Source organism: Opisthocomus hoazin, chromosome 30 (genome assembly GCF_030867145.1).
Source record: "Opisthocomus hoazin isolate bOpiHoa1 chromosome 30, bOpiHoa1.hap1, whole genome shotgun sequence".
NCBI classification, from domain to species: Eukaryota; Metazoa; Chordata; class Aves; order Opisthocomiformes; family Opisthocomidae; genus Opisthocomus; species Opisthocomus hoazin.
Window position 1 is genome coordinate 1,338,462 of NC_134443.1, and position 24,244 is coordinate 1,362,705.

The 24,244-nt window shown below is 61.9% G+C and overlaps 3 protein-coding genes across 11 annotated transcripts in view; all 3 read right to left on the reverse strand.

The window, feature by feature from the left end:
- PMF1 (polyamine modulated factor 1) overlaps positions 1-5,641 on the reverse strand; it is a 6,944-nt gene extending 1,303 nt beyond the window's left edge. The window contains exons 1-4 of the mRNA XM_075445414.1: positions 3,745-5,641; positions 3,030-3,405; positions 2,831-2,936; positions 1,022-1,122 (exon numbers count right to left, since the gene is read on the reverse strand). Of these exons, the coding sequence (XP_075301529.1) occupies positions 1,022-1,122; positions 2,831-2,936; positions 3,030-3,405; positions 3,745-3,820 (659 nt within the window). The 5' untranslated portion in view covers positions 3,821-5,641. The remainder of the gene's footprint in view (positions 1-1,021; positions 1,123-2,830; positions 2,937-3,029; positions 3,406-3,744) is intronic.
- A 100-nt stretch (positions 5,642-5,741) lies between these two features.
- SLC25A44 (solute carrier family 25 member 44) lies at positions 5,742-13,467 on the reverse strand. Of its 4 annotated transcripts, none has more exons than XM_075445409.1 (5): positions 13,389-13,467; positions 9,956-10,114; positions 8,887-9,622; positions 6,787-6,914; positions 5,742-6,238 (listed from the first exon to the last, which is right to left on the reverse strand). In XM_075445409.1, the coding sequence occupies exons 3-5, from the start codon at positions 9,506-9,508 to the stop codon at positions 6,047-6,049; spliced, it is 942 nt and encodes a 313-aa protein (XP_075301524.1). In that variant the 5' UTR covers positions 9,509-9,622; positions 9,956-10,114; positions 13,389-13,467; the 3' UTR covers positions 5,742-6,046. The 4 variants fall into 4 exon arrangements, with proteins under 4 accessions (XP_075301524.1, XP_075301528.1, XP_075301525.1 ...); XM_075445413.1 differs by having other exon boundaries at positions 9,956-10,066; positions 13,389-13,450; XM_075445410.1 differs by lacking the exon at positions 13,389-13,467 and adding an exon at positions 12,794-13,107.
- A 1,480-nt stretch (positions 13,468-14,947) lies between these two features.
- Positions 14,948-24,041, reverse strand: SEMA4A (semaphorin 4A). 6 transcript variants are annotated; one of them, XM_075445396.1, is made up of 15 exons: positions 23,918-24,041; positions 20,094-20,234; positions 18,920-19,080; positions 18,729-18,791; positions 18,544-18,642; positions 17,781-17,889; positions 17,556-17,672; positions 17,324-17,454; positions 17,070-17,239; positions 16,840-16,990; positions 16,387-16,576; positions 16,175-16,290; positions 15,924-16,084; positions 15,732-15,841; positions 14,948-15,643 (listed from the first exon to the last, which is right to left on the reverse strand). In XM_075445396.1, exons 1-15 carry the CDS (start codon positions 23,955-23,957, stop codon positions 15,006-15,008), a joined length of 2,397 nt encoding a protein of 798 aa, XP_075301511.1. In that variant the 5' UTR covers positions 23,958-24,041; the 3' UTR covers positions 14,948-15,005. The 6 variants fall into 6 exon arrangements, with proteins under 6 accessions (XP_075301511.1, XP_075301510.1, XP_075301513.1 ...); XM_075445395.1 differs by having other exon boundaries at positions 20,094-20,237; XM_075445398.1 differs by lacking the exon at positions 23,918-24,041 and adding an exon at positions 22,128-22,226.
- Between the last annotated feature and the right edge of the window lie 203 nt (positions 24,042-24,244).

Consider the following 24,244-nt stretch of genomic DNA (forward strand, 5'->3'; position numbering starts at 1 on the left):
TGGCAGCCCCGGGGGGGGGAAGGCAGCCCGCGGGGGGGGGGGGGAAGGCAGCCCCGGGGGGGGGGGAGAAGGCAGCCCCGGGGGGGGGGGGGAAGGCAGCCCCAGGGGGGGGGGGGAAGGCAGCCCCGGGGGGGGGGGGAAGGCAGCCCCGGGGGGGGGGGAAGGCAGCCCGCGGGGGGGGGGGGAAGGCAGCCCCGGGGGGGGGGGGAAGGCAGCCCGGGGGGGGGGGGGAAGGCAGCCCCGGGGGGGGGGGGGAAGGCAGCCCCGGGGGGGGGGGGGAAGGCAGCCCGGGGGGGGGGGGGAAGGCAGCCCCGGGGGGGGGGGGAAGGCAGCCCGCGGGGGGGGGGGAAGGCAGCCCCGGGGGGGGGGGGAAGGCAGCCCGGGGGGGGGGGGAAGGCAGCCCCGGGGGGGGGGGGAAGGCAGCCCCGGGGGGGGGGGGAAGGCAGCCCCGGGGGGGGGGAAGGCAGCCCCGGGGGGGGGGGGAAGGCAGCCCGCGGGGGGGGGGGGGAAGGCAGCCCCGGGGGGGGGGGGGAAGGCAGCCCCGGGGGGGGGGAAGGCAGCCCCGGGGGGGGGGGGGGGGAGGCAGCCCCGGGGGCGGGGGGGAGGCAGCCCCGGGGAGGGGGGAGGCAGCCCGCGGGGAGGGGGGAAGGCAGCCACGGGGGGGGGGGAAGGCAGCCACGGGGGGGGGGGGGAAGGCAGCCCGCGGGGCGTCGACGCGAGCTCTGCCGCTGGAACCACGCCGTCAGCCTGCCTGTCAATCAGAGGCGAGCTGCCCAGCGCCACTCACCTCCTCCTCGCACTGAGGAGGCACAGACAGCGACACGACCAACAAAAGCATAGATAAACCTCGATTTTTTCCGATGTTTTAGATACAGTGACATCGCTGTTAAGATACACGAGGTTTAAAAAAATCCCCCTGCAGCACAAGGCCCACGGGACACAGCAACACGACCCAAACTTTCACCCTCGATGGAACACGCCTCCACGCTCCCCAGACGGCCTGCCACGAGCCCAGCCATACCACGCGGGCTCCTCCTGGTTCTTTGCCTCCTCCACGATCTTATCCAGTGAATTAAAGAGCATCTCCAGGTTCCCTTCGTCCTTCACCTCCTGGATCTCCTCCTGCGAAGGAAGGACACCGTGGGGAATCAGCAGGACCCGAACCGAACCGATGCGGACGTCATCCTGCCTGCGAGCCCTCGCTTTTCCCCGGAGGAAGGCGACGTCCTGGGAATCACCAGGTACTGAGTCACCGTCCCCGGAGGTATCCGAAAGACGTGGTGCTTCACAGAATCCCAGCATGGGGGGGGTTGGGAGGGCCCTCTGGGGGACCCCCAGCCCAACCCCCTGCCCAAGCAGGGTCACCCAGAGCAGGCTGCACAGCACCACGGCCAGGGGGGTTGGAATATCTCCAGAGAAGGAGACTCCACAGCCTCCCTGGGCAGCCTGGGCCAGGGCTCCGGCACCCTCAGAGGGAAGAAGTTCTTCCTCGGGTTCAGCTGGAGCTTCCTCTGCTCCAGTTTGTGCCCATTGCCCCTTGTCCTGTCGCTGGGCCACCACTGGAAGAGCCTGGCCCCGTCCTCCTGACCCCCCCCTGCAGATATTGATCGGCATTTCTAAGGTCCCCTCTCAGCCTTCTCTTCTCCAGGCCGAACAAGCCCAGCTCCCTCAGCCTCTCCTCGGAGGAGAGATGCTCCAGTCCCCTCCTCATCCTCGTAGCCCTGCGCTGGACTCTTCGGGTGATGGCTTAGTGGAGGAGTTGGCAGTGTCTGGGTTAGGGCTGGACTCGGTGAGGATCCTTTCCAACCTAAACAATTCTATGACTCTGCAGCTCTTTCTGAGGTAGTAAAAGAGGTCTGGAAGAATCATGGAACGGTTTGGCTTGGAAGGGACCTTTAAAGGCCATCCAGCCCAACCCCCTGCCATGAGCAACCTTTGCGTGAGTGCTAAGCGTATTGCTTGGGAGCTGACGGATGCAGCAGCTTAAGGTTTTCCTCCTCTTCTTCCCACCAGCTGCAGTTTTCTCCACCCCGATCCGTTACTAGGAAAAGATTTGGGCTGGAATTTCAGGCTGTTGTCAGGGTGCTCAGAGTCCCGTCCAGCCTGGTCTTGAATGTTTCTAGGGTTGGGGCATCTCCCACCTCTCTGGGCAACCTGTGCCAGCGCCTCACTGCCTTCAGCGTAAAAAATGTCTTCTTTATCTCCAGTTTAAATCTACTCCTTTTCAGCTTAAAACCATCACCTCTGGTCCTATCGCAACAGACCCTGCTAAAAACCCCGTCCCCATCTTTCTTACAAGCCCACTTTAAGCACTGGCAGCTGCTCTAAGCTCCCCCCGCAGCCTTCTCCTCCCCAGGCTGCCCAGCCCCAGCTCTCCCAGCCTTTCCTCCCAGCAGAGGGGTTCCAGCCCTCGCGTCATTGCTGGGGCCTCCTCTGGTCCCGCTCCCACAGCTCCAGCTCTGTCCTGTGCTGAGGGCTCCAGAGCTGGACGCAGGACTCCCGGGGGGGCTCAGCAGAGCGGGACAGAGGGGCAGAACCCCCCCCTCGCCCCGTGCCCACGCTGCTGGGGATGCAGCCCAGGGCGCGGTTGGCTTCTGGGCTGCCAGTGCACATCGCCGGGTCACGGCCAGCTTCCCGTCCCCCAGCACCCCACGTCCTTCTCGGCAGCACTGCTCTCAGTCCCTTCACCCCCAGCCTGCGTCGATACCGGGGGTCTCCCGAGCCGGGTGCGGGACCCTGCGCTTGGCCTTCTCTGTGCCGCTCTCCGGGGCCCAGAACCCTCAGCTCTCCGATTCTGCCGCTCACGAACCGGGCCGGCTGCCCCGCTCACCTTGATGGAGGTCTGCAGCTGGGCTATGAACTGATCGTAGATGCTCCTGGTCACCTCGGGCTGCAGTTTGTAGAAGCAGCGGTAACAGTTGGCAAACCTCTGGTAGCTGCAAAAGCGGCGGGGCAGGGCGTCACCGGGCCAGGCCCAGGCCCAGGCCCAGGCCCAGGCCCCCACCGCCCCGCCCCGGCTCCCGCCTCACCTCCCCGCCGCCACCAGCTTCTCCAGGAAGGTGTCCACCACCGTGGTGAAGACCTGGGCTCGCCCCGGAGCCGCCGGTACGGACGGGTGGTCGCCGCCTCCGCCATGGCCGCCCGCCGCGGCCTCCTCAGCGCCGCTCCCCGCCGCCGCCATGTTCAGCCGCCCAACGATCGCGCCGCCGCTTCCCATTGGCTGCCGCCACAGTGCGGCGCCGCTGCCATTGGTGGTTGCGCAGGGACCGCGCATGCGGGGTGGGGCGCGTCCGCCCTGCTTCGCAGAGGCGTATGAGCCCTGCGGGGCGGGGCCTCGGCCGCAAGGGGCGGGGCCTCGGCCGCCTATGGGCCCTGCGAAACAGAGCTGGGCAGAAAGGCGTCCGCCTTTGGGAAGGGAAAAAAAAAAAGGGAATAAAAAGTCACAGAGGGCTGAAACGCTTCATCCGCTGCATCACGGCTGGAGACAGCGAACTAAATAAACAGCAGAGCGACAAATACAATAAACCCTCTCCCGAGATCCCCGTGGAAACCCCCACCCCCCTCCGCCTGGGTGACGTCCTCCGTTATTTAACGAAATAAAACCACCAAGCCCCAAGAACTGGAAAGGGGGAAGAACAATCCAAGTTCAGGACAGAAAAAGGAGAGCACCCGTTTTTCCCCTTGTCAAGACACTGCTTGCCCGTGTTACTGGTTCGTCAGCCAGGATGCGAGCGTGTAACTAACCCATGGTTTCAGGCACTACACCCGCTTCAGCCCGGTTTTCCCCAGCGTGTTCAGCTCTGCGCGCAGTCCCTGCCATGGCTTTTCCAGGCAGTCTCTGCTGGTCGGGTCCCTCCTAGTGCTACTCAGAAAGCAAAGCGTTCGAGCCAAGAAAGCGTCGTGGTGAAATGACAGAAACGGGCAGAGGCCTTGGCAAGCTCACTCCCTGCGACTAAAGCGCTCGTAAACTCCAACGGAAGGTCTCTGAAGTTTATTAGTCGTCAAGAACATCGCTGGTTAAGAGAGGAACACTAAGCCCTACACCCGGGCTGTCTGCCACTTCCAGGACACGCACCGAGACTTATGCTGCCAGCAATCAGCAGAGGCTGACGATTATTGTTTCTTTTAATATCGGTATTACCGCTGCCTTTGTGGGAGAACGGGGCTACCACGCGCCTGGGATACGTCCTTGGGGTCCTGCGGTGCCGCTGTCCCACTTTTTAAAGCGGCATCCGCTGTTACAGAAAGGCGTGTTACAGATCGGCGCCGTCTTTTAAACCCCACCAATGCGACGGAAGAGCAGCTGGCAAAACACGCTGCTCGAACAGCTCTGGCAGCAGCTCACACACACATCACCTTATTTAATGCTGCAGAAAACAAGAAAAGGACTTTGACGACTCATCTGCAACCCCATTACAGAGTACCGTGTCTTATAACCAAGTTTTGCCTTTAAACATAAATATCCCCCTCCAACTTCAGCAGCATTGGTGTTTGTTCCGCCTCCAGCGGAAACCGTGGCACCTCCCGTCTCTGCCGGGGCTGAACTGCGGACGTCGGGATGAAGGCGAGAGCCACACTGTGCAAGTCCCAGGTGAAAAGGCAGCCAAGAGCCCGGCCGCAGTTCGGCAGGATCAACGCTACAACCAAGCATCAGGGCAGTGAGACGACCGGGGACGGCGACACATCGGTTATTTGGAGGTGGATCTCTCGCCTCGCAGACGTACAGCGAACTGGGACGAGCACCACGCGTGGGCTGGCGTCACGGCAGGCAAATCTCAAATACTGAGACCAGCAGAGTGAAGTCAACCAATCCCTTCCAGCCCTCCTCCCCAAAAGCAGCCTCTTGCTTCATCCCTCAACTGCAACTTTTCATCTGGTAAAAAACACAGGCCACAGCTTAAGATTTTGATCCAGCCAGAGTGTGCAAAGAATCGTCCTTGCCCTTCCCAAACAGGATCAGCAGGATTTAAACTTACAAAGTATTAGTGAACTATTACTTCTTATTCAATATGAACATGCCAGTCAGGTTTGAACTGGATCAAAAGCCAGTACAAGCTCCTTTTTCTTCCCCACCTCACATCCAGCTGTAGCTCAAAGCACGTTCCGTTCCTGTGGTGGCTGCCGGCAGCGCAGCAATCTGACACTTCCAAACTCTGCTTTCGTTTGCACTTAAACTGACTAAAGGCGGGAAGCGGCAGCGGCCACCTGAGCATGCAGTACCGACACTCACATCGAACAAGGCCACAGAACAACCACTCAGTCCCCCAGAAATCAGAATAAGCTTCCCTAAAACAAAAATTTAAAAAAAAAATAATTAAATAACAACAGATTAAAAACACAGGTTAGGTGTCAAAATTGCCATCGGCTAATTACAAACAGCCAGCTCAACTCCTAACTTGCCTCTCGGCCAGCTTGCTGCTTGCAGGATGAGAGATAGGAAACGTTTCCAAGAACATACGAAAAGGTATGTACAGATCTATCCAAAACGCAGCGAGGAAGGTCTTCAGTGGTTCCAGGTTATTCTCCTCTCGCATCTTCTAGTATTAAATGTGGGTGACTGGAGAAATTCACTTGTCTATTCTACTCTTCTTGCTTCCCACGGTACAACTGCAGCCAGCACCCAACCCACCAGAGGGCTCTGCTGCAGTCTCTTTGACTCCCCTCCTCGGAAGTTTGGCAAGATTCAAATAATTTAAAGAATAAACTGGCTTTTTGCTTCAGCCAGTGTGTCTTTAATTTAAAAAAAAAAAAAAAAAAAAAGGGATGTAAGAACTCGCCAGATGCGCGCACGCAGCTGGCTGCTCTTGAATGAACCGTCACAGGCAAACAGCGTTGCCCAAGGTCACATTTCGATGGTGTGAAGCAGAAGCAGCAGCAGAGCACTGCACCACGATCAAATCTGGAGGTGAACTGCAGCTGCTCTTGCTTCTGCCTTGTAGTGCGAAACCAGCTCGAGATGGCAGCTGCCTCTCCTCCCGAGCTTCCAACCGTGACAGTCCACATCCAGAGGGTTCAAAGGAAGGTTTTTCTCTCCCACCAGCTGCCTCTACCAGTGCCTCGAATCCACCAGCTCCGGGCGGAGGCTGAGCTTCTTCAGCGTTTCGTACCCCACCACGATGACGATGGTGGAAGGAGTGGCCGAGATGATGCGGGCGGAGAGGCCTTTCGTCAGGCCCCAGGGACCTTCCTCCACCATGAGCTGTTTGAAGGTGAGGATGATGGAGCTCTTGCCTTCCACCTGCAAAGTCAGAACAAAGATTCACAGAGCTGCCAGACGTCATGCTGAGCTGCCCCGGGCTTCTGCTCTGACCAAAGGCTCTAGAGACTACAGACCAGCCAGTCCAATAACCCTGATCGAGTCTCCAGAACTCCCCAAGGGGGTGGGGGGAATGCACGAAGTCCTGCAGAGGTAGCAGTTAAGCGGGATTTTTAGACCTATCTCCTCCTTCCTCCCATCTAGCAGGGGCTGGATCAACACGACGGCTCGAGTCTGACTAAAACTGACACTGCTAGAAGCACCTCTCCTTTTCTGCAGGATGCCACGTCTGCTGGGGAACCTCTTTTGAGCAGGCCAGGTAGGCGAAGCCAGCCTCACTACCTGAGCTGCCTCCTATTAACGCCGAGTGCCAATTAAGCAGCACGATATCTAGGACGAAACACCTACGAACAGAGAGTGAAGGGGAGCAGCTCACCTGAAGCCACAGAGATCAAAGAGCCGAGACCGAACCCCACCCCTGCATCACGCTGTTGCTGCAGACAGACGCGCCAGGCAGGCTGAGCTCTTACCTGAACCCGAGCCCTGACGACATCCATGGGGTTGGTGAGCGTGGAAGCCGTCGCAGCTGCCAGCGGCCCCGATATAGCTTGCAGGAGGAGATGGGGACAGTCTTTAGGAGTCAAGCTAGAGAGCTGTTCTGGGAACGGGAGAGAGTAAAGTTTCAGACAACTGGCTGCTTATCAGCTCCTTAACTCCAGCTGCTAATTTAGCCTGATTTGCAGCAGGCAGAATCCCTGTTTTACAACCTGTCACCTCCTCCCACGGCATATCTAAGTGCTGCTTTCTACATCAACCTGAAAGTTAGCAAAGCACAGGGAGCAAGCCCGTAAACACCCCGGCACTCCGTCACTCAGCCTCTGATCAGCTCAAAGGCAGGCTCTCAGACCTGCTGGGCAAACAGAATAAGCTTGTATGTCCCCAAAAAGAGAGCATGGAAACATTCACCTCCCTTTAAAAGGCAGGAGGGAAACCTTTAGACGAGGCTATCGGAAGTTGTCGGCAGAGATTCACACAGATCCAGAAAGCTGTTGCTACCATCGAGCGCGCTGTCTAAGACACATCTACACGGTACCCTGCCGCGGGATCTCGAAGGGGAAAGCGCTACGTACTGCTCATCCCGGCGATTCCCTCATTCTGCTCCAACCACCTGGCAAACGGGATTTGAAATTCCCACACTTATATCTGTTAAAACGGGACGGAAGACAGTCCAAAAGCCCCAGCTTCTTTGGGTGATGTGGTGGTTGTGACTGCCTGGCAAGAGGGAAGGAAGCTGCTCCGTTTGCGATCCAGAACGCTGGTCTGAATCACGTACTTCGACCCCCAAGGAAGGCTCAATGACCCCTGCTGCTGCCAGCTGAGGCCAGAGCACTATCCAGGGACAGAGGACTAAAAAATGCAGCCAGCATAGAGATGTACCGACAGCTGGGACTTAATATTTAGCATCACCTTCCACTGCAGAAGACAAGGAAAGAGAGCAAGCATCTGAAAGAGGCAAGCTCTGTTCTCCTCGTATCAGCTTACTCATTCTTAGATGTCCACTTCTGAACCTTTTTGGCATGAAAGTCTTACAATTAATAAAGTGGATTTTGGTATTAAAAATTACTGACATGGAGAGTGACGGGAGCACTCCCCAAAAGTTCAGACTGGACCAACATCCCAAGCTGCCGTTGCCATTTCAACGCAGCACGGACGCGTAACCAATGCTCCCCGTCACTACCACAATGCACCTACTCTGAAAAGCAAGCCAGACATTCGAGGCACTTATGTTTTTAAAAGCAGGCAATTTCCAAGATATTTCCAAGATATACTTTAAGCCTAGTACAGGGAAATCTACGCCTCATTAGCATCACGTTTAGACAGATTGCTATTAGGTAAACACTAGTCTGAAAACCACATGCAAAGCTGCATGACAGAAATCTAAAGGATTATCATGGGAGGAAAAAGTACATCTTAGCTGGCCAGTATCTTCAGTGCTGGGGAACACCCTAAGGATTACCAGAGCTGAGCTGGGCAGAGAGAACACACTGTTAAGTGTAGTTCTATATCACAAGGTTTGGTGCCAGTTTTAAAGCTATGGAAGTGAAGCACGATCTCGAGACACAAAGCCAGGGCAGCTTTGGCCTTTGTTTGGTTTTGCTACGAGATTTGTGGCTCTGGAAGTCCTTTTGCCACATACGAGACTCCTGAGATCACACGAACTGAAAAGAGAAGTTCTACTTACACAGTGGCTTCAAAACTCTGCCCAACGCCAGACAACAGCCTCCCTCACTGCCACGCAGAACGTAAGCGTTATTTGGGATTTGCGGAAGAGAAAGTTAAGGCAGACGCACCAAGTTCCTCTTGCCTAGAGCCACCTAGTTTTAAGTCCTCTAGGACTCAGACCCCTGCTCTTAACTCTGCGTTTAAACCAACGCTGCTCTGTTAAACTTCCACCCAACATCTGCAGAGTTCATTTCAGCTGGATACAGCTGTTTCTCTCAAGATGGGTTCTGCTCTACCCCAAATCAAAGAGAGAAAGCGAATCACGCAGGGTCCAGAGTTTCAGAGTCGATCCGAGGGGCTTCTATATCTCCTGGGTTAAGACACATTCAAAGTCTCCGTTCACTTACCGGCATAGAAGTGGTAGAAGGGCCACCAGACTGCACTGTTGGGAATATAGGTGAGCAGCGAGGCCACATAGCCCCTGTAGAAGCCTCTAAAGCCATCGGCCTTGAAAATCTGTACAATGATGTCCTTGGTTTGGCCAAAGACCAACACCCGCTTGCCGTCTTGGTTCTGCACCGTAAACCTGCCCATGCTCTCCCCCTTCCTCTGCATCATGAGGTGCTGGGAGATCACATCGATGGGCACTGTGATGCTCTGGGCCACCAGGGAGGCTGAGCCGCCTGCCACCAGAGACTTCACGGCGTTGTTGTTGTTGTACCGCGACACGTACTTTCGAGTGAGCTCATACGTCGTCACGTAGCACTGTCCAGAGATGAGGGTGAACGTGTTGACCAAAAAGCCACGGTAGAGCCCAGCTGTCCCTTCTGTCCGCAGGATTTTCACAAAAGCATCAAAAGTTCCGTTGTATAGGCTCTTGCCCTTCTGCACCTGCAGCCGCGTCCGGATGAGCGTGAAAGGGTAAACGCTCACCCTGATCATCATCGTCATGCAAATCCCAAAGACGTAGAATTTCCTTTTGTCCAGGTGCTCCCACTCAATGATGGGGATGTTGCGTTTGTCCTCCATGACTCCTTGGGGTGGGGTACGGGAGGTGGTAAGCCCCAGACCTACCTCAAAAGTACCGAGCAGATCCAGGCTCAGCCCTCCTGTCTCGACTGGCTAGACTGGAAGTGCTGGCACCTGAAACGAGAGACACTTTCTGTAGGCAACACAGCACCCAAGTTAGCTAAAGCCACCTACGGCACCTAACTTTGCTGATTTTCCTGAAGTACAGAGACCGCCCTTGCATCAACCGTTCTGCTGGCAGAGCGGCGGGACCGTAACCTGACGAAGCAGGGCCGACGGACGGCGGCACCGTCTGATGTCACCGCAGCCATTTGTTAAACTCAGTCTGCACACAGGGCAGCTCTCACTGCGGTCCGGACTGCTCCGCCGCAAAGCGGAGCTCGCCAGACTGCGCAAAGCGGTTTGAGATGCACAGGGGAAGAGCACTGCTCCAACAGCGAGCGCTACCTTTTAACGAACACGCCGGAATACGGACTGTCAGCCGAAGCAGCTTCTCCCCAGTCATTTCAGATTCGTGATGTGCCTAGACGTCAGGACGTCACTTTTCAGTTCCAGGCTCTGTGCAAAGAAGGAAGCGACAAGTCTCCATTTGTGTTCCCAGATTCCCTGCAAAAATCAGACATGATTTTTTCTGGGTGTTTCCATTTCGACCTTCCTAAAGCTGATGCAAGCCAGGGATAGGGGAAGAGAAGGCTGTGAAAAGAGGAGCAAAAACAGGAGAGCCAGGTAAATGCAAACGGCCACGCAGAGTCTTCACGTTGATGACAGAGACCCTGAAAAGAAAGGGTTAAAAATCACAGCCCGGGGATCTCTCAGCTGAGCGGTGCCTAACTGCGCTTTTCAGCTAAGGCGAGCAAAGTCCACCCTCGCTTCCACTGCTGCGTCGTTGCTTCTGGTACGGCAACACTCACAAACCTGCCAGCCTTCCAATTCTGGCACCATTCAGAGCATCGGGAACCGAGGGGCGAGGAGGGGAGGTTCAGCCCCCCCCCCCCCTCTCCTTGCAGACCCTTCCCACGCCTGGTTCCTGCCCCTGATGCACTACCTCTCACTGCGGCTCACCCAGCAGCCACCAGCAACCCCTTCCCCAGGACAAGGCTCTCGGCAGCTCCACCGCCTCCCTTCCTGCCGTAATTTGCTCTAACGCGCTCCACCATTAACCAAGCTCGGCACGAGCCAACCTCCTCGCGGGGCCAAGCATCGCAAAGAACCAACCCAGCACGACACCGATCATTTCACTGATCACAGGGAGTTTCTTTCCGTACCAAAAAAAGCCCACGGGTCTTCAGGAATAAGAGACTGCTGAATTATTAGAAAGGGCACGACTGCAGCTGCGTCACAGCTCACATGCCAGGCTCCGGCGAGCGGGTACTGGGAGCCTGGCGGAGGGCAGAGCAATACCAAGCAGCTCCGCTCGCGAACGCAGGAACTGGAACTGAGCGTGCCAAAACCAGAGATCTGCAAACAGATTCGCTCTGAATCGAGACCGAGGGAGAACTCCAGCGTAACACGAGAGGCAGTCAAAACCACACACCAGGCTGGGGCCTTTTTACACAAGGTAAAATCAGCGTCACGCAGAGAGGCCCCGGTATAAACGTCTCCAGATCGCAGGCTTCAGGAAGAGAGCTCAAACAGTCAAGAGCCATTGGGTCAGGAACGCAAGAACGAAACAATTGGCAAATATTTACCTCTGGCACAGAGAAGAAATTACAATTATGAAACTAGGGGGAGGGGGAGGCTATTAACAGACCATTTCATTGCCTATCCGCCAACAAAATATTTGCTTAGCAGCAGCAAACAGCCTCCGTGGCTGCCACGGTCCCTGCTGACGGACAGTGAAGTCAAAAATACCCAAGGCCATCCGGGTTCCGCGGGGAGGGGGGGGAAACCCTATTTCACCTCGCACAAAGAAAACTACATTTCATTGCCACAGTCAATTGACTCGACAGGTAACACCCAAGAAACACCATGGCTTGTCTAAACAAAAGGTGCATTGCTTTGATTATAATTACAGTATTACTGGCTCACTAACACAGGCACAATTAGACAGCACAAAGCTTGCTACACAGGAATTCTCTGCACACAGCAGCTATGAAAACACTATTCTGTTCTTGTTAGGAGTCCCACTAGCTTACTGTTCTATTAAAAATAATAATAATAATAATAACAAAATGAAATCTAGCCAACGCAATTTCCTGGTGAAGCCTGAGGGTTTAGTCCACACCCCAAATTCCTCTGCCACCCAAAAACTGAACCGCACTTCACAGAGCTCCCCACGGGGAAGGTAAGGAAGAAAAAGCCTCACCGCTGCAAGAAGGAAAATAAATAAATAATAAAGTGTCCTTGATTTTCATTTAGTCGTATGTGCTATCGTGCTTTCCTTTTAGCATTTTAGCCATAACCTCCTTGAGAAAATAACTGTACTTTCTTTGGACTCCTACTAGTAACTACTTTCATTCAGGATCCAAGGCAACGTCACGTTCGTCCCCGGACCCGCCAGCCATCGCAGCCGTAAGTTCCTCCCGCGGGGAGGTGAGGAGGGACGGCCTCACCAGGGATGCTTGGATTTGTCCACCCCCACCACAATCCTAGCTCCGCCGAGACGAGAGCTTTGCTCAGGGCATTTATTCCTCCAGAAATTAAATCTATGGCCTTGCTCAGAGCAGCGATCCCGTCGCAGGCCGCTTCAGTAACTCCTCGATGATCTTTCAAGTAAATCTGGGGAGATCGATCTAAAAGTAATTGCTAAATCTCAAAAGAACTGACCTGCCCTCCAAAATGACATACACCAGCTTCCTTCCCCGGGCACGGAGCCACTCCAACAGCTGCCGCACCAAAACGACACTTCAACAGTTCCGTACAGATGGCAACTTCTCACCATGAACAGAAAATCACTTCTTGAATTTCTGCTTAGAAACTCAAGCAGCGGATGACCAAGCAGCCCGTACCTGCTCCCGCTCTCTCGCTAGTTTGCGGTACGACCTGCAGGACACAGCTTCAGTCTCCCAAACGCAGACCGCGACTCCGTACGAACCCCTCCCCGGCTGATCTCCCGTTTAATGCGGCCCCCATCAATCCGCCCACCAAACCGCTCCGGCTGTATCGAAACACGGGTCTCTGGCGAATAAAGACAGGGCCTTTGTGTAGCCACGGCTGGCTCCTGCTCGGCATACGAACGCCTCAGCTGACGGCCTGGGAACCGTCCAGCGGCAAGGCCGCCCTCCCCAGCCCCCGCGGTTGCCTGGGGAGATGCTCTCAAGCGGGAAAGCACGAGGTCGAACGAACCCGCGACGAGTCTCTGAAATCTGAAGGCTTCCACCCACGCCGCGCCGAACCCAGTCTGAGCGGGCAGTTCTGTTTTTCAGAGTCTTCACCCTCGCGCTCCTTAGATTCGCCCCGGGGTGGGCGCGGATGGAAACCCAGCCTGGCTGGGGGTCCGCAGCCCCTCCGCGGGCGGCTCGGCGAGGCAGAGACACGCCGAGGCCTTGGAGGCAAAGCCACCCGCGCTCGCCTTTGGCCAAGGGGAAAATAAAAAAGAAATAAAACGCGCTGCGCTTTGAGGGCTCGGGGTCAGCGGGGGGCTCGGCGGCCTCCCCACGCGCCCCGGGCTCAGCCGCGGGGTGGGGTGAGGGGGTGTGGGGGTGGGGTGGGTGTCGTGTCCGTCCGTCCCCCCTCAGCTTCGCCGCCCGGCCCGGGGCCCTCCCCGCCCCCCCCCCGCCCCCCGCGCACCGACCCTCCCCGGCTCCCCCTCACCCCGCTTTCCCCTCACACCCCCCGCCCCGGCTGCTCTCCACCCGGTAACCAGGCCCCTCCCGCCCCGCCGCCGCTCGCTCAGGCCTCCTCCTCCCGCCCCGGACCCCGCCTCCGCCGCCCGCTTTACCTCAGCCCGGCGGGCGGGAGCCCCCCGCCCGCTCCCGCCCCGTCCCATGGCCACTTCCCCCGCCGGCCGGAAGTGAACGGCGGCGGCGGCAACGCGTCGGAGCCTCGTGCGCCGGCCGACCAATCAGCGGCCGAGGGCCGGCGCCATCTTGGGGAAGGGCTGAGGCTACTCCGGAAATGATCTCCCGCGCTTCCGGTCGCAGTAAAGAGGGCGGCCGCCCACGGGGAGAGGAGCGCGCATGCGCGCAGCAGCAGGCCTGCACCCTCGCCTTAAAGGGCCAGCGCCGACTTACGGCTCTTAAAGGGCCAGCTGCCCTTAACGGCTGGGTGCGAGTCCTGCGTTTCCCGGGCAGAACCCGCGTGCTGCCTGCTGGCAGGGCTGAGGGCACGGAGGGGAAAACAGCGGAGACGCAGAGAGGGCCATTTCTCCCTTCCTGTGGGGCAGGGGTGCGTGTGTCCCCCATGTTGCACCCGCACGCTCGTTCTCCGCGTGCGTTGCACATGCGTCACGCCTTTGCACACCCCCATGGCGCGCGGGGACACGCGGTGCCCCCGCACACGCCTCGCACACGCCTCGGACACGCGTGTGCCACAGATGCGCTGCACCTCACGGCCGCTTTTCCGTTTTAATTACAAAAAAATAAATCCAATGTACAAAGAGCAGGGAAATTTACAGCCGGGTTGTCTGGAAAGAGTCAAAAAAAAGGCTCAGCGTCCTCAAACCAAGCAGCACGGGCGAGGCCGGGGTCGGGGAGGGGGGGGGCTCCACCGCCGTGGCCATGCGGGGGTCGGGGCGACGCGGGGTGTCCCCCCCCAGCACCCAGCGTGGCGGTGGGTCTGGGGTTTGATGGATCCCACATTTGTTTTCTTGCTGGCGGGACACCAGCGGCAGCACCCACGGACGGCGTCCACCCCCACGCCATGTCCCTGTCCCACCCCATGTCCTTGTCCCACCCCACATCCCTGTCCCACACCATGTCCTTGCCCCACGCCATGTCCCTGTCCCACCCCACGTCCTTGTCCCACCCCACATCCCTGTCCCACACCATGTCCTTGTCCCACGCCATGTCCTTGTCCCACCCCACGTCCTTGTCCCACCCCACATCCTTGTCCCACCCCATGTCCTTGCCCCATGCCACGTCCCTGTCCCACTCCACATCCCTGTCCCGCCCCACATCCTTGTCCCATGCCACGTCCTTGCCCTACACCATGTCCCTGTCCCACCCGACGTCCCTGTCCCACCCCACATCCTTATCCCACAACATGTCCTTGCCCCACGCCATGTCCCTGTCCCACCCCACGTCCTTGTCCCACGGCCAATGTCCTGCTCTCAGCCACGATTCTTTCCCCCATGGCCGCGTCCCCCCGCTCCGTGCCCATGTCCTTCCCCTGTCCCCACGTCCTTCCCTCGCCCCCCATCCCACCTCCTTGCCCCGTCCAACCCTCCCCGGGGTGCTCATCCCGCCCCGCTGCCCCTCGCCGCTACCCCAAAATGTTACCTTCTGGTAAAACACGTGTATTAAATTAAAAAATGAAAAGAAAAGGGAAAAAAAAGCCCCTTCACAGTCCTATCCCTCCCCCACTCCTTCCCCACGGTGTCCCCAACCCGCTGGCAGCGTCACGCCGTGTCCCCCGCCGGGACACGGACCCTGTTGTTATCGGCATCGACGTCCCCATCAAGCTGGAGGCAGCAAGGGCGGGAGCCTTCCTCCTCCTCCTCCTCCTCCCCCTCGGTGGGGCCCCCGGGCGCTGGGGTCTCCCCGGTCCCCCCGTTGAGGGGCACCTTCTCGCGGCGCTGGGCTGGGGGGCCGTGGGGCGCGCCGCACCCTCGCACCTTGCTCCTGGCTTTGAGCTGGTCATGGTAGGCGAGGAGGGCCAGGCAGGCGGCCGCGGCCAGCGTCACGGCCAGCAGCACGCTGACGGTGACAAACTGGAGCCAGTAAGACCGAGGGGTCCCGGGCTCTGGGGACCCCCAGGCCGAACCCTCCTCAGCCAACCCGTCCGACTGGGGGGTCTCCCCGCTGGGGTCCTGCAGCTGGTAATGAGCCACGGTCCAGGTGTAGCCGTTCTCGGTGGCCTTGCACTTGTAGGTGCCCGCCGTCCCCCGTTGCACGATGACCACCAGCGTGTGGTCGGGCAGCAGCGCCGTGTCCCCCCGGGACCCCCGGCCGCCGGGCTGCTGCCAGCTGTAGGTGGCCAGGGCCGAGCGGCGGGGGCACGGCAGATGGACCACGGCGTTGAGCCGGGGGCTGAGCCCTGCGGGGTGCCGAGGGGGACAGCGGGGTGACGGGGTGCACCCCGCGCGTCCCATCCCCACCCTCCAGCCCCTGTCCCCGTACTCAACTCTTTGCGGCGGGGTCCTCCGGCGGCCCCCGGGCTCGGGGCATTGCTGTCCTCCCACGGTGGCACGCGATGGCCGGGCTCCCCGCCTCAACGTCCTGCAGCCAGACGCTCCTGCGGCCGGGAGAGCGGGATCAGCGCCCCGCTCCCCTCCGTGTCCCCCTCCCCGTCCCCATCCCGCCGCCCCCCGGCTCACGCGTCCTCGGCGGCGCGGGCGGGCTGGCAGGAGCCCTCGAGGCTGTGCCAGGCGCAGTACGGGTCCCGCGCCAGCACGCACTCGGCGCAGCTCCGGTGCAGGCTGCAGTTGGCCAACGGCACTTGGAGGACACCACCGGAGTAGCCCACGTAGAGGATGCCCTGGGGCGGGAGAAGCGTGGGGCTGAGCCGTCCCCCCCTTGTACCGGGCTCGGGGTGGGCTCTGGGGTCACCCCCTGACCCCATCCGTACCTTCCGTGGGGCCAGCAGTAGGTTCTTCACCGGCTCCGGTGTCCCGAAGAGCTGGATGCTCTCCACGATGTGGGGACCCTCGGGCAGCTCCACCGCTTTGTGCAGGGAACCCTCCGCTGCGGGGGACACGGGGTTTGGGGTTTTGTCGGGGGCCGAGGGGAGGGTAGGAGGGGAGCCCAGGCGCCCTGAGTGTACCCCCCACGTGAACCCACCCGTGGCCAGGAACAGGATGCGGTAGGTGACCCCCGAGACGCCGCGAGTCTCGTCCACCGCGATGCGGGTGTACGTGACGTCCGTCTTCACCAGCAGCGGCCGCCCCTGGGTGGGCGACACCTTCCCGTCCATGAGGAAATGGTCCTTCATGAAGGTGAGGGCTTTGTCGGAGGAGGGACCCATGGAGCACTGCGGGGAGAGCGGGGTTGGCGCTGGAGTGGGGAAACTGAGGCACGGGGAGGGGGTGCGACGGGCCACCAGGCACCAGCTGGGTCCAGGAGGACCACGCACCCCATCCCGCTTGCGACACCACCACCGTTTCACCCCAGTGCGAGCGCACTGGGCAAACTGGGACAGACAAACCCCCTCCCCACGGGGACCAGCAGCGTCCCACGGGGACCAGCAGCGTCCCGCGGGAGGGTCTGGGCCCCCGGGGGGGAGGAAACACTCACGCTGCCGGGCCGGGGGCTCATGTCAGGACCCCCGTAGACCGTCCAGCGCGAGCTCTCCTTGTTCAGCTCCTTGTACTTGCCCTCGAAGACCTCCTCCAGAGCCTCCTGGCTGTAGGCGCAGACGGCCGCGCTGCCCGCCCCGCCCGCCTGCCTGCGGGGACAGCGAGGTGGCCGTGGGGACGACGCGGGTCCCCAGCGCGCCCGCGGCACCCCCGGCCTCCGGCCCTCACCATTGCGAGGTGAAGACGGCGTAGAAGTCGGCGCCGCCGCCGCGGCGGGGCAGGGCGAAGGCGTGATGGATGACGTTGAAGGGGAAGCGGCCGGGTTGCGAGCACCCCAGCTGAGCCTTGAGGAACGTCGTCCACTTCTTCTGCAGCACCTTGTCCCCGCCGACGTCGCTCTGTGGGAGCCGGGAGGACGCTCAGCCCCGCGGCGACGGGAGCTGGGTGTCCCCGGCGTCCCCCAGCGCCATCCTTGCGCCCACCTTGCAGACGCGGGCCACCCGCGGCACCAGGAGCCGCTCGAAGAAGTCGAACTCGTCGGCCGTCTCCTCGAAGAAGAAGTAGACCTTGTCATCTCCAGGGATGCTGAAGGAGGCCACGAAGGCGGCGTCGGCTGCGGGGCACAGCCGGGGCGGGTGGGTGAGGAGCTGGGGTGAGGAGGGGGGCTGAGGGGGGTCCGTGAGGGTCCTCCCAAGGCCCCGTCTCCCCGCTCACCCGAGAGCCAGCGGAGGAAGGCGTCCGTCTTGAGCAGGGTGCGGCTGCCCAGCGAGCGGGAGATGATGGGCTCGTTGCCCTGGAAGTTGTTCATGGTGCCGGCGTAGAGCTCGCCGTCTGGTCAGGGACGGGGTGGGGGTGAGGCGCGGCAGGGACCCCCCCCCTTTGCCGTCACCATCGCAGGGATGGGTGCCCACCCGTGGGGACCACCGACCCCGTACTCACCCACCAGCAGGGCTGTGTGGGTGTGCTGGGGGTCAAAGGGACACTGGCCCTTCCCGTCCAGGAAGGGTTGTCCTCTGCCGCTGGCCACCAGCGTGAAGTTCTCCAGGTGCTGCAGGAAGCACAGAATCATGAAATCATGGAATCATGGAATTGTGAAGGTTGGGAAAGACCTCCAAGATCATCAAGTCCAACTGCCAACCCAACACCATGAAGCCTGCTAAACCATGTCCCCAAGTGCCACATCCACATGTTCTTTGAACCCCTCCAGGGATGGGGACTCCCCCACCGCCCTGGGCAGCCTGGTCCAGTGCCTGATCGCTCTTCCAGTAAAGACATTTTTCCCAATATCCAATCTGAAGCTCCCCCAACGCAACTGGAGGCCATTGACGCAACGTGAAGCCATTGAAAAATCAGCCGACGGAGTTCAACCAAACCCCAGATCTGCCAGGAACGGCTGTGGGCACCCTCTGGCTCAGCAAGTGGGGAAACTGAGGCAGGGCAGGGGTCACCTGAGGGAACTGGGACCCCAGCTCAGAGCTCTGCCGCCTGCGTCTGACCCGGCAGGCGAAAAGCCACCGGCCGCCATGGTTGGAAAACACCGTGGGCTCCTTCAGCGCGTGAAACGCGAAGATGCAGCTGGGTGTGGGGGGCACCCAGCACCCCACATCCCGGGGGGCTTCTCGCGGTGGGGCTCCTGGGCCGGGATTTTACCCGGAGAGCCCCCCTCGTCCCCATCCTTGACCAGGGTTGGGGGGACACTCACGACGTAGGTGCACGCGGGGCTGAAGGCGTAGGTCCCGCAGATGTAGAGGTGGGTCTGGTTCAGGGCCACCAGGACCCGGATGAAGTTGAAGCACTCGGTCTGCGGAGGGGAAAGAGCAGAGGCGGGGGCTGAGCAGCTCTGGGGGACACCTCCCACCCCCCAAAACCCCCACGGTGCGGTCTCACCTCCTGGCTCTTCTTTTTAAAAGCACACTCGGAGGTTTTCTCGGCCGTGGGTCCCCACGCTATCTGCGGAGGGACAGGGAGACGGTCCACAGCCGCCGAGCCAGGCCACGGCCGCCCAGCGCGAGTGGGGAAACTGAGGCACGGCGGAGGACAAGCTCTCCCCCCCCAACCCAAAAGCAGGTGCTGCTCACCGAGGCTTTGGCACGGATGCTGCCCGGGGTGCCGACGGTGAGGGCCAGCACCCGGTCGCGAGCCCCCACGTACAGCTCCTCCTCGCTCTCGTGTAGGAGGAAGATGTCGTAGTGGGAGACGTTGTCCTGGCTGAAATGGGTCAGGGTCCGGCGGGGGTCCCCTGGCAGGAGCGAAGGGGGCTGGCGGGGGCCACGGGACGCACACGCGCGTGTCCCACCACCACCCACCCCCATCCCCAACCCCCGGGGCGGATGCAGCAGCGGCTGCCATGGCGGCTCGTGTCCCCTCGCGTGTAGGAAACGGGGTGCGTTGCTTCCCCCGTGGCCCCCCCATCGCTGTCCCCGCTTCCCCCTCCAGGTCCCCACCTCTCCCCCCCCCAGTCCTGGTCCCCTCTGGGTGCTGGACATCCCCACGCCGCGACGCCCGCGCGTCCCTCGCATCATCCCCGATGCTTCGGGGCCATGGCCGTGGGGTGATGCTCTGGTTGGGGGCTTCATCGCCCCGAGGTGCCGGCCTGGGGAGGGGGTTGCGAGCCCCCACGGTGCCCTCCGGCGCGGCTGGGTGCCGAGGGGTTCTCCTTCGTCCCCGCCAGCCACCGAAACAGGGGAAAAAAGAAAAGGGAGATTTTGCAATTCTCGGAATGGCTGCGTGGGGAAGGGGAAGTGGCGGCGCGGGCGGGGGCCTCGGGGGGGCACAGCCATGCTGGGGGGGCACAGCCCGGACCCCACCGGCCCACAGCACCCCGAACCCCTCGCTTTGCCTCCTGCCCTGTCCCGCTGAGGGTGGCCCTGAGCCGATCCCCGGGTGCCAAATGGGTGCCCAGGTCGCCCTGCTAGAGCTGGCACCCTGGGGTGCACCCAGCCCCCGCTCCCGAAGGTGTTTGGGTGCCCACCGGCCTCGTTACGCCCGCTCCCGCGGCGGCCCCGTCGCCCTTGGCGTCGCCCCGCTGCCACCAGCCCCGTCCCCAGCCCCGCTGCCACCACCCCACCGCCCCAGCCCCTCGCTGGGCTAACGAGAGGCGTTAACGAGCTGGGGAGGGGGCTGCGATTGAGAGCGGCCGGTGGGTCCCTGATGCTGGGTGCTCAGTCCTGGGGATGGGTGCTCTCCCAAGGCGATGCTGTCCCCCCATGAGCCCCCTCCCCAGCCCTCTCGCCCCCTCGCTGCCCCACTCACCGCTGGGGAAGGCGACGCGGGGCAGGGGCTCGGCGCAGAGCATGGCGGCCGGCATCACCATGGCATAGAGCAGGCGGAGGGCGGCCGCGGGCATGGCGGGGGGCGGCAGGGATGAACCCCTCGAGGGTCCCGGCACCATCCCTGCTGGAAGGGTGAGGGTTAGGGCGAGCGCAGCCGGGCTTGCGTGTCACCGAGCGGAAACGAGAAGCGGGGAAGGCAGCACCCAGTGCGGGGGGGGGGCCTGGGGCCCCCGGTGTCTCAAACCCCGCGTGGCCCCTAAACACAGCCAAGAGCTTCCCACTGTCACCACGGCGCGGGCAGACGTGTCCCCACGCCCCGCCGGGCTCCCTGCGCTTGGACAAGGGTGTCCGGAGGCTCCTGCCTTCACCCCCGCAGACCCCCACAGCGCCCGAACCCACCAGCGATGCCTCCCTGCGGCTCAGTCAGCGGCCGGAGGGTTCATAAAATTAGAGGGGGTGCCCCTAATTGTGTCCCACCCCCCACTTTTGCAGCTCTTTTTGCACCTCTTGCTGGAAGCGATGGGGAAAGAGCAATTGCTCGAGAACCTTGTGGTCCCCAGGACGCCTTCCCTGGCCACCCCGTCCCCAGCGAGCGGCTTTACCTCTCCGGCCGGCGAGGACGGGGCTGGCTCACCTCCACCCCTGGAGCATCGACCCCCGGCCGGTGCCTGGCCCCGGGGGGCTGCGGCCAGAAGACCCTGGTGAGGCCATACCCAAGCTCCCAGCCCGGCTCGTGGCAGGGCTCGCTGGGACCCAACCCAGCCCAGCGTGGCCCCGCCGGGGATGGCGGGAACCAGAAAGTCCTGCTGGAAGAGGACGAGCCTCAGCAGGTCGGGGCTGCGGGCGCCCGCTCCCTCCTCGCTGCTTCGCGGCCCCGCGGAGAAGGCAGCGAAGCCTGGCGGAGGGAGCCGGGATGGGAGCTGGGGTGCTTGGGTGCTCCGAGTAGGGTGTCCGAGGGGTGGCGAGGGGGGGGGAAACGGGGTGTCTGGGTTCCCTTCCTGGTTTTGGGGAGATCTTTGGGGGGAGAGCAAAGCAGCGTCGTTTCTCCTGCTGGCTGTGAGGGTGGACAGCGGGTTTGAGCATCACCCCCCACAAACACCCCCACTGCCCCCACAAACAGCCCCAGGAAGCTCAGCATCACCCTTAAAAACACAGACCTGGGGCTGAGCGTTGCCCCCCACTAACAGCCCCATTTTCTCCACAAACAGCCCCAAGAAGTTGAGCATCGCCCCCCACAAACACCCCCATTGCCCCCACAAACATAGACCTGGGGCTGAGCATCGCCCCCCACAAACACTCCCATTGCCCCCACAAACATAGACCTGGGGCTGAGCATCGCCCCCCACAAACAGCCCCATGAAGCTGAGCATCACCCTTAAAAACACAGCCCTGGGGCTGAGCATCGGCCCCACAAACAGCCCCATGAAGGTGAGCATTTCTCCCCACAAACTACCCCATTGCCCCCCCAAACCGCCCCACTGCCCCCCAAACCGCCCCGTGAAGCTGAGCATCGCCCCCACAAACTGCCCCATGAAGCTATCACCCCCACAAACTGCCCCATTGCCCCCACAAACTGCCCCATGAAGCTGAGCATCGCCCCCCACAAACAAACAGCCCCATTGCCCCCACAAACACAGACCTGGGGCTGAGCATTGCCCCCCCACAAACTGCCCCATTGCCCCCCAAACCGCCCCATTGCCCCCCACAAACACCGCATTGCCCCCCCCAACAGCCCCACGAAGCTGAGCATCGCCCCCACAAACACCCCATTGCCCCCCCAAACCGCCCCATTGCCCCCCACAAACACCCCATCGCCCCCACAAACCGCCCGCAGCCGTCCTGGCAGCCGTTCTCCATCCTCCACCCCAGGCTGCTCCGGGGACGGCTGCGGGCGAGAAACCCACCAAAACCAAAGCCCTGGGGTCCCCCCAACACCAGAGATACCCCTGAGGCACCCCGACATCCCGCTCCGGATGCGGCTGAGGAGCATCCTGCCCCGTCGAGGCCTCCTTACCTGCCTCCCCCGGTGCCCCCACCCGCTGGCCGGGACCCCGAGCCCCGGGAGGGCACCTCTGTCCCCGACACCTTGCTTGGCGGGGACAGAAAGCTCCTTGTGAGCAGAAACTGGGTTACTCTGCCCCGGATTTCCCACCCGGCGAGGGCTTGGCTGGGAACCGGGGCTGCACCGAGGCTTGGACCGGCCGCATTGTTCTGCCCTGGGCTGGAGCCACCGGGGCCGGCGGAGGGGGAGGAGGGGTGGGAAAGGGAGCGGAGGCTCCTCGGTGAGGCTGAAGGCTCAGGGGGACCGTGGCGGGGCTGGGGGAAGCCCCTGGAGAGTGTTCCCCCCCCGGTGCGTCTCTGAGGCAGGGTGGGAAGCGAGAGCAGCCTCAAGGATGCTCCAGCGGCATGGGGAGCCGAAGCTCCATCACAGCCCTGTCCCTCCTCCTTTTTGGGTCCCCTGTCCCCCCACCTTTCTGGGTCCCCTGTCCCCGCACCTTTCTGGGTCCCCTGTCCCTCCTTCTTTCCGGGTCCCCTGTCCCCGCACCTTTCTGGGTTCCCTGTCCCTCCTCCTTTCTGGGTCCCCTGTCCCCCCACCTTTCCAGGTCCCCTGTCCCTCCTTCTTTCCGGGTCCCCTGTCCCCTCACCCTTCTGGGTTCCCTGTCCCTCCTCCTTTCTGGGTCCCCTGTCCCTCCTCCTTTCTGGGTTCCCTGTCCCCCCATCTTTCTGGGTTCCATGCCCCCCATCTTTCTGGATCCCCTGTCCCCCCATCCTTCTGGATCCCCTGTCCCTCCTCCTTTCTGGGTCCCCTGTCCCTTCTTCTTTCTGGGTCCCCTGTCCCCCCACTTTTCTGGGTCCCCTGGCCTGGGGACGTGCCGGGGTCCATCACAGCCTCCTGGCGCAGGATTTGGCACGTGGAAGCAAAGGTCACCAAGGGCCTCTCCGCATGGCGGTGGGGTGGCTTTCCCTGGGGCTTTGGGGTTCACCATGGCCGTGGCTCCGTGGGATTTGGTCCCCCCCATCCCAGTCCCGGGGCAGAGCCAGGCCCAGGCCACGGGCGCAGCGGGGTGAGCTGTGATGGCGCCGGGCAGACGTGAAGCTGGTGGCCACGCTGGCGAGACTCGTCCCGTGCCTCAGTTTCCCCAGCGGCTGGGGTCTGGGGTCCCCCCCACAGCAGGGAAGCGTGGGGACCTTCTCCGCTACTTCACCCCATCCTCCTGCCCATGTCCACCCCCACACTCCCCCCCCACCCTGAGCATCTCTGTGGCTTGGGGGGGTGCGGGGATGCTTCCAGCACCCAGGCAGAGGTCGGGGACTGGGGCAGCCCAGCTCAGACTGGGGAGGCTCCTTCAACCCCCCCAGACTCAGAGCAGGAGGGGATGTGGGGGAGATGGAAAGCGATGGGAGTCGGGGGGAGATGCAGTGGGGATATGGGGGGCTGCGGGGGAGGAATCTGGGGGGGACAGGGGCAGAGAGGGGAGGGATTTGCGAGGTGGGGGCTGCGAAAGGTGTGGGGTGGTTCAGGGAGGAGATCGGCGGAGGCACAGGAGGGAACCGGGAGGTAGAGGAGGGATGCGGAGGAAGAAAGGGGGATATGGGAGGGGGGCAAAGGCAAGGATGCAGGGGGGGGGGCAGGGAAGCTCTCCCCGGGCTTAGGACCTCAGCCCCTTTGTCACTGCCTGGCAGCATTGGAGCTGGGGGGGGGTGGGAGTCCCCAAAGCCCATCCCCGCCATGGCGGCTGCCCCCAGCCCCCCCCGGGAGACCCCCCCCCAGCCCCGCTCCGCTCCCGCCGCCCCGGTACCGACCTGTGGCAGCCCCCGCGGCCGGGGCTGGGGGGGCCGGCATCCCCGCGGGGAGCCCTGCTCAGGTCGCCATGGCTACGGACACCCGGCCGAGCGGACAGACGGACAGCCGGCCGCGCAGCCCCGCTCACACGCGTGGGGGTGTGCAGCCACCCCCCCGCAGAGGTGCAGACAGACAGACAGGCAGACACCTCCCCGCACCCCTCCCCGCGTCCCGTCCATCACCTCCCGGCCACGCTCCGGGGCCCCCGTAACGGCCTCGTGTGCCTTCACCCCATCTTCGCTCCCCCCCCTCTTTGTACCGTGTTGCTGCACCCCCATCTCTGCATC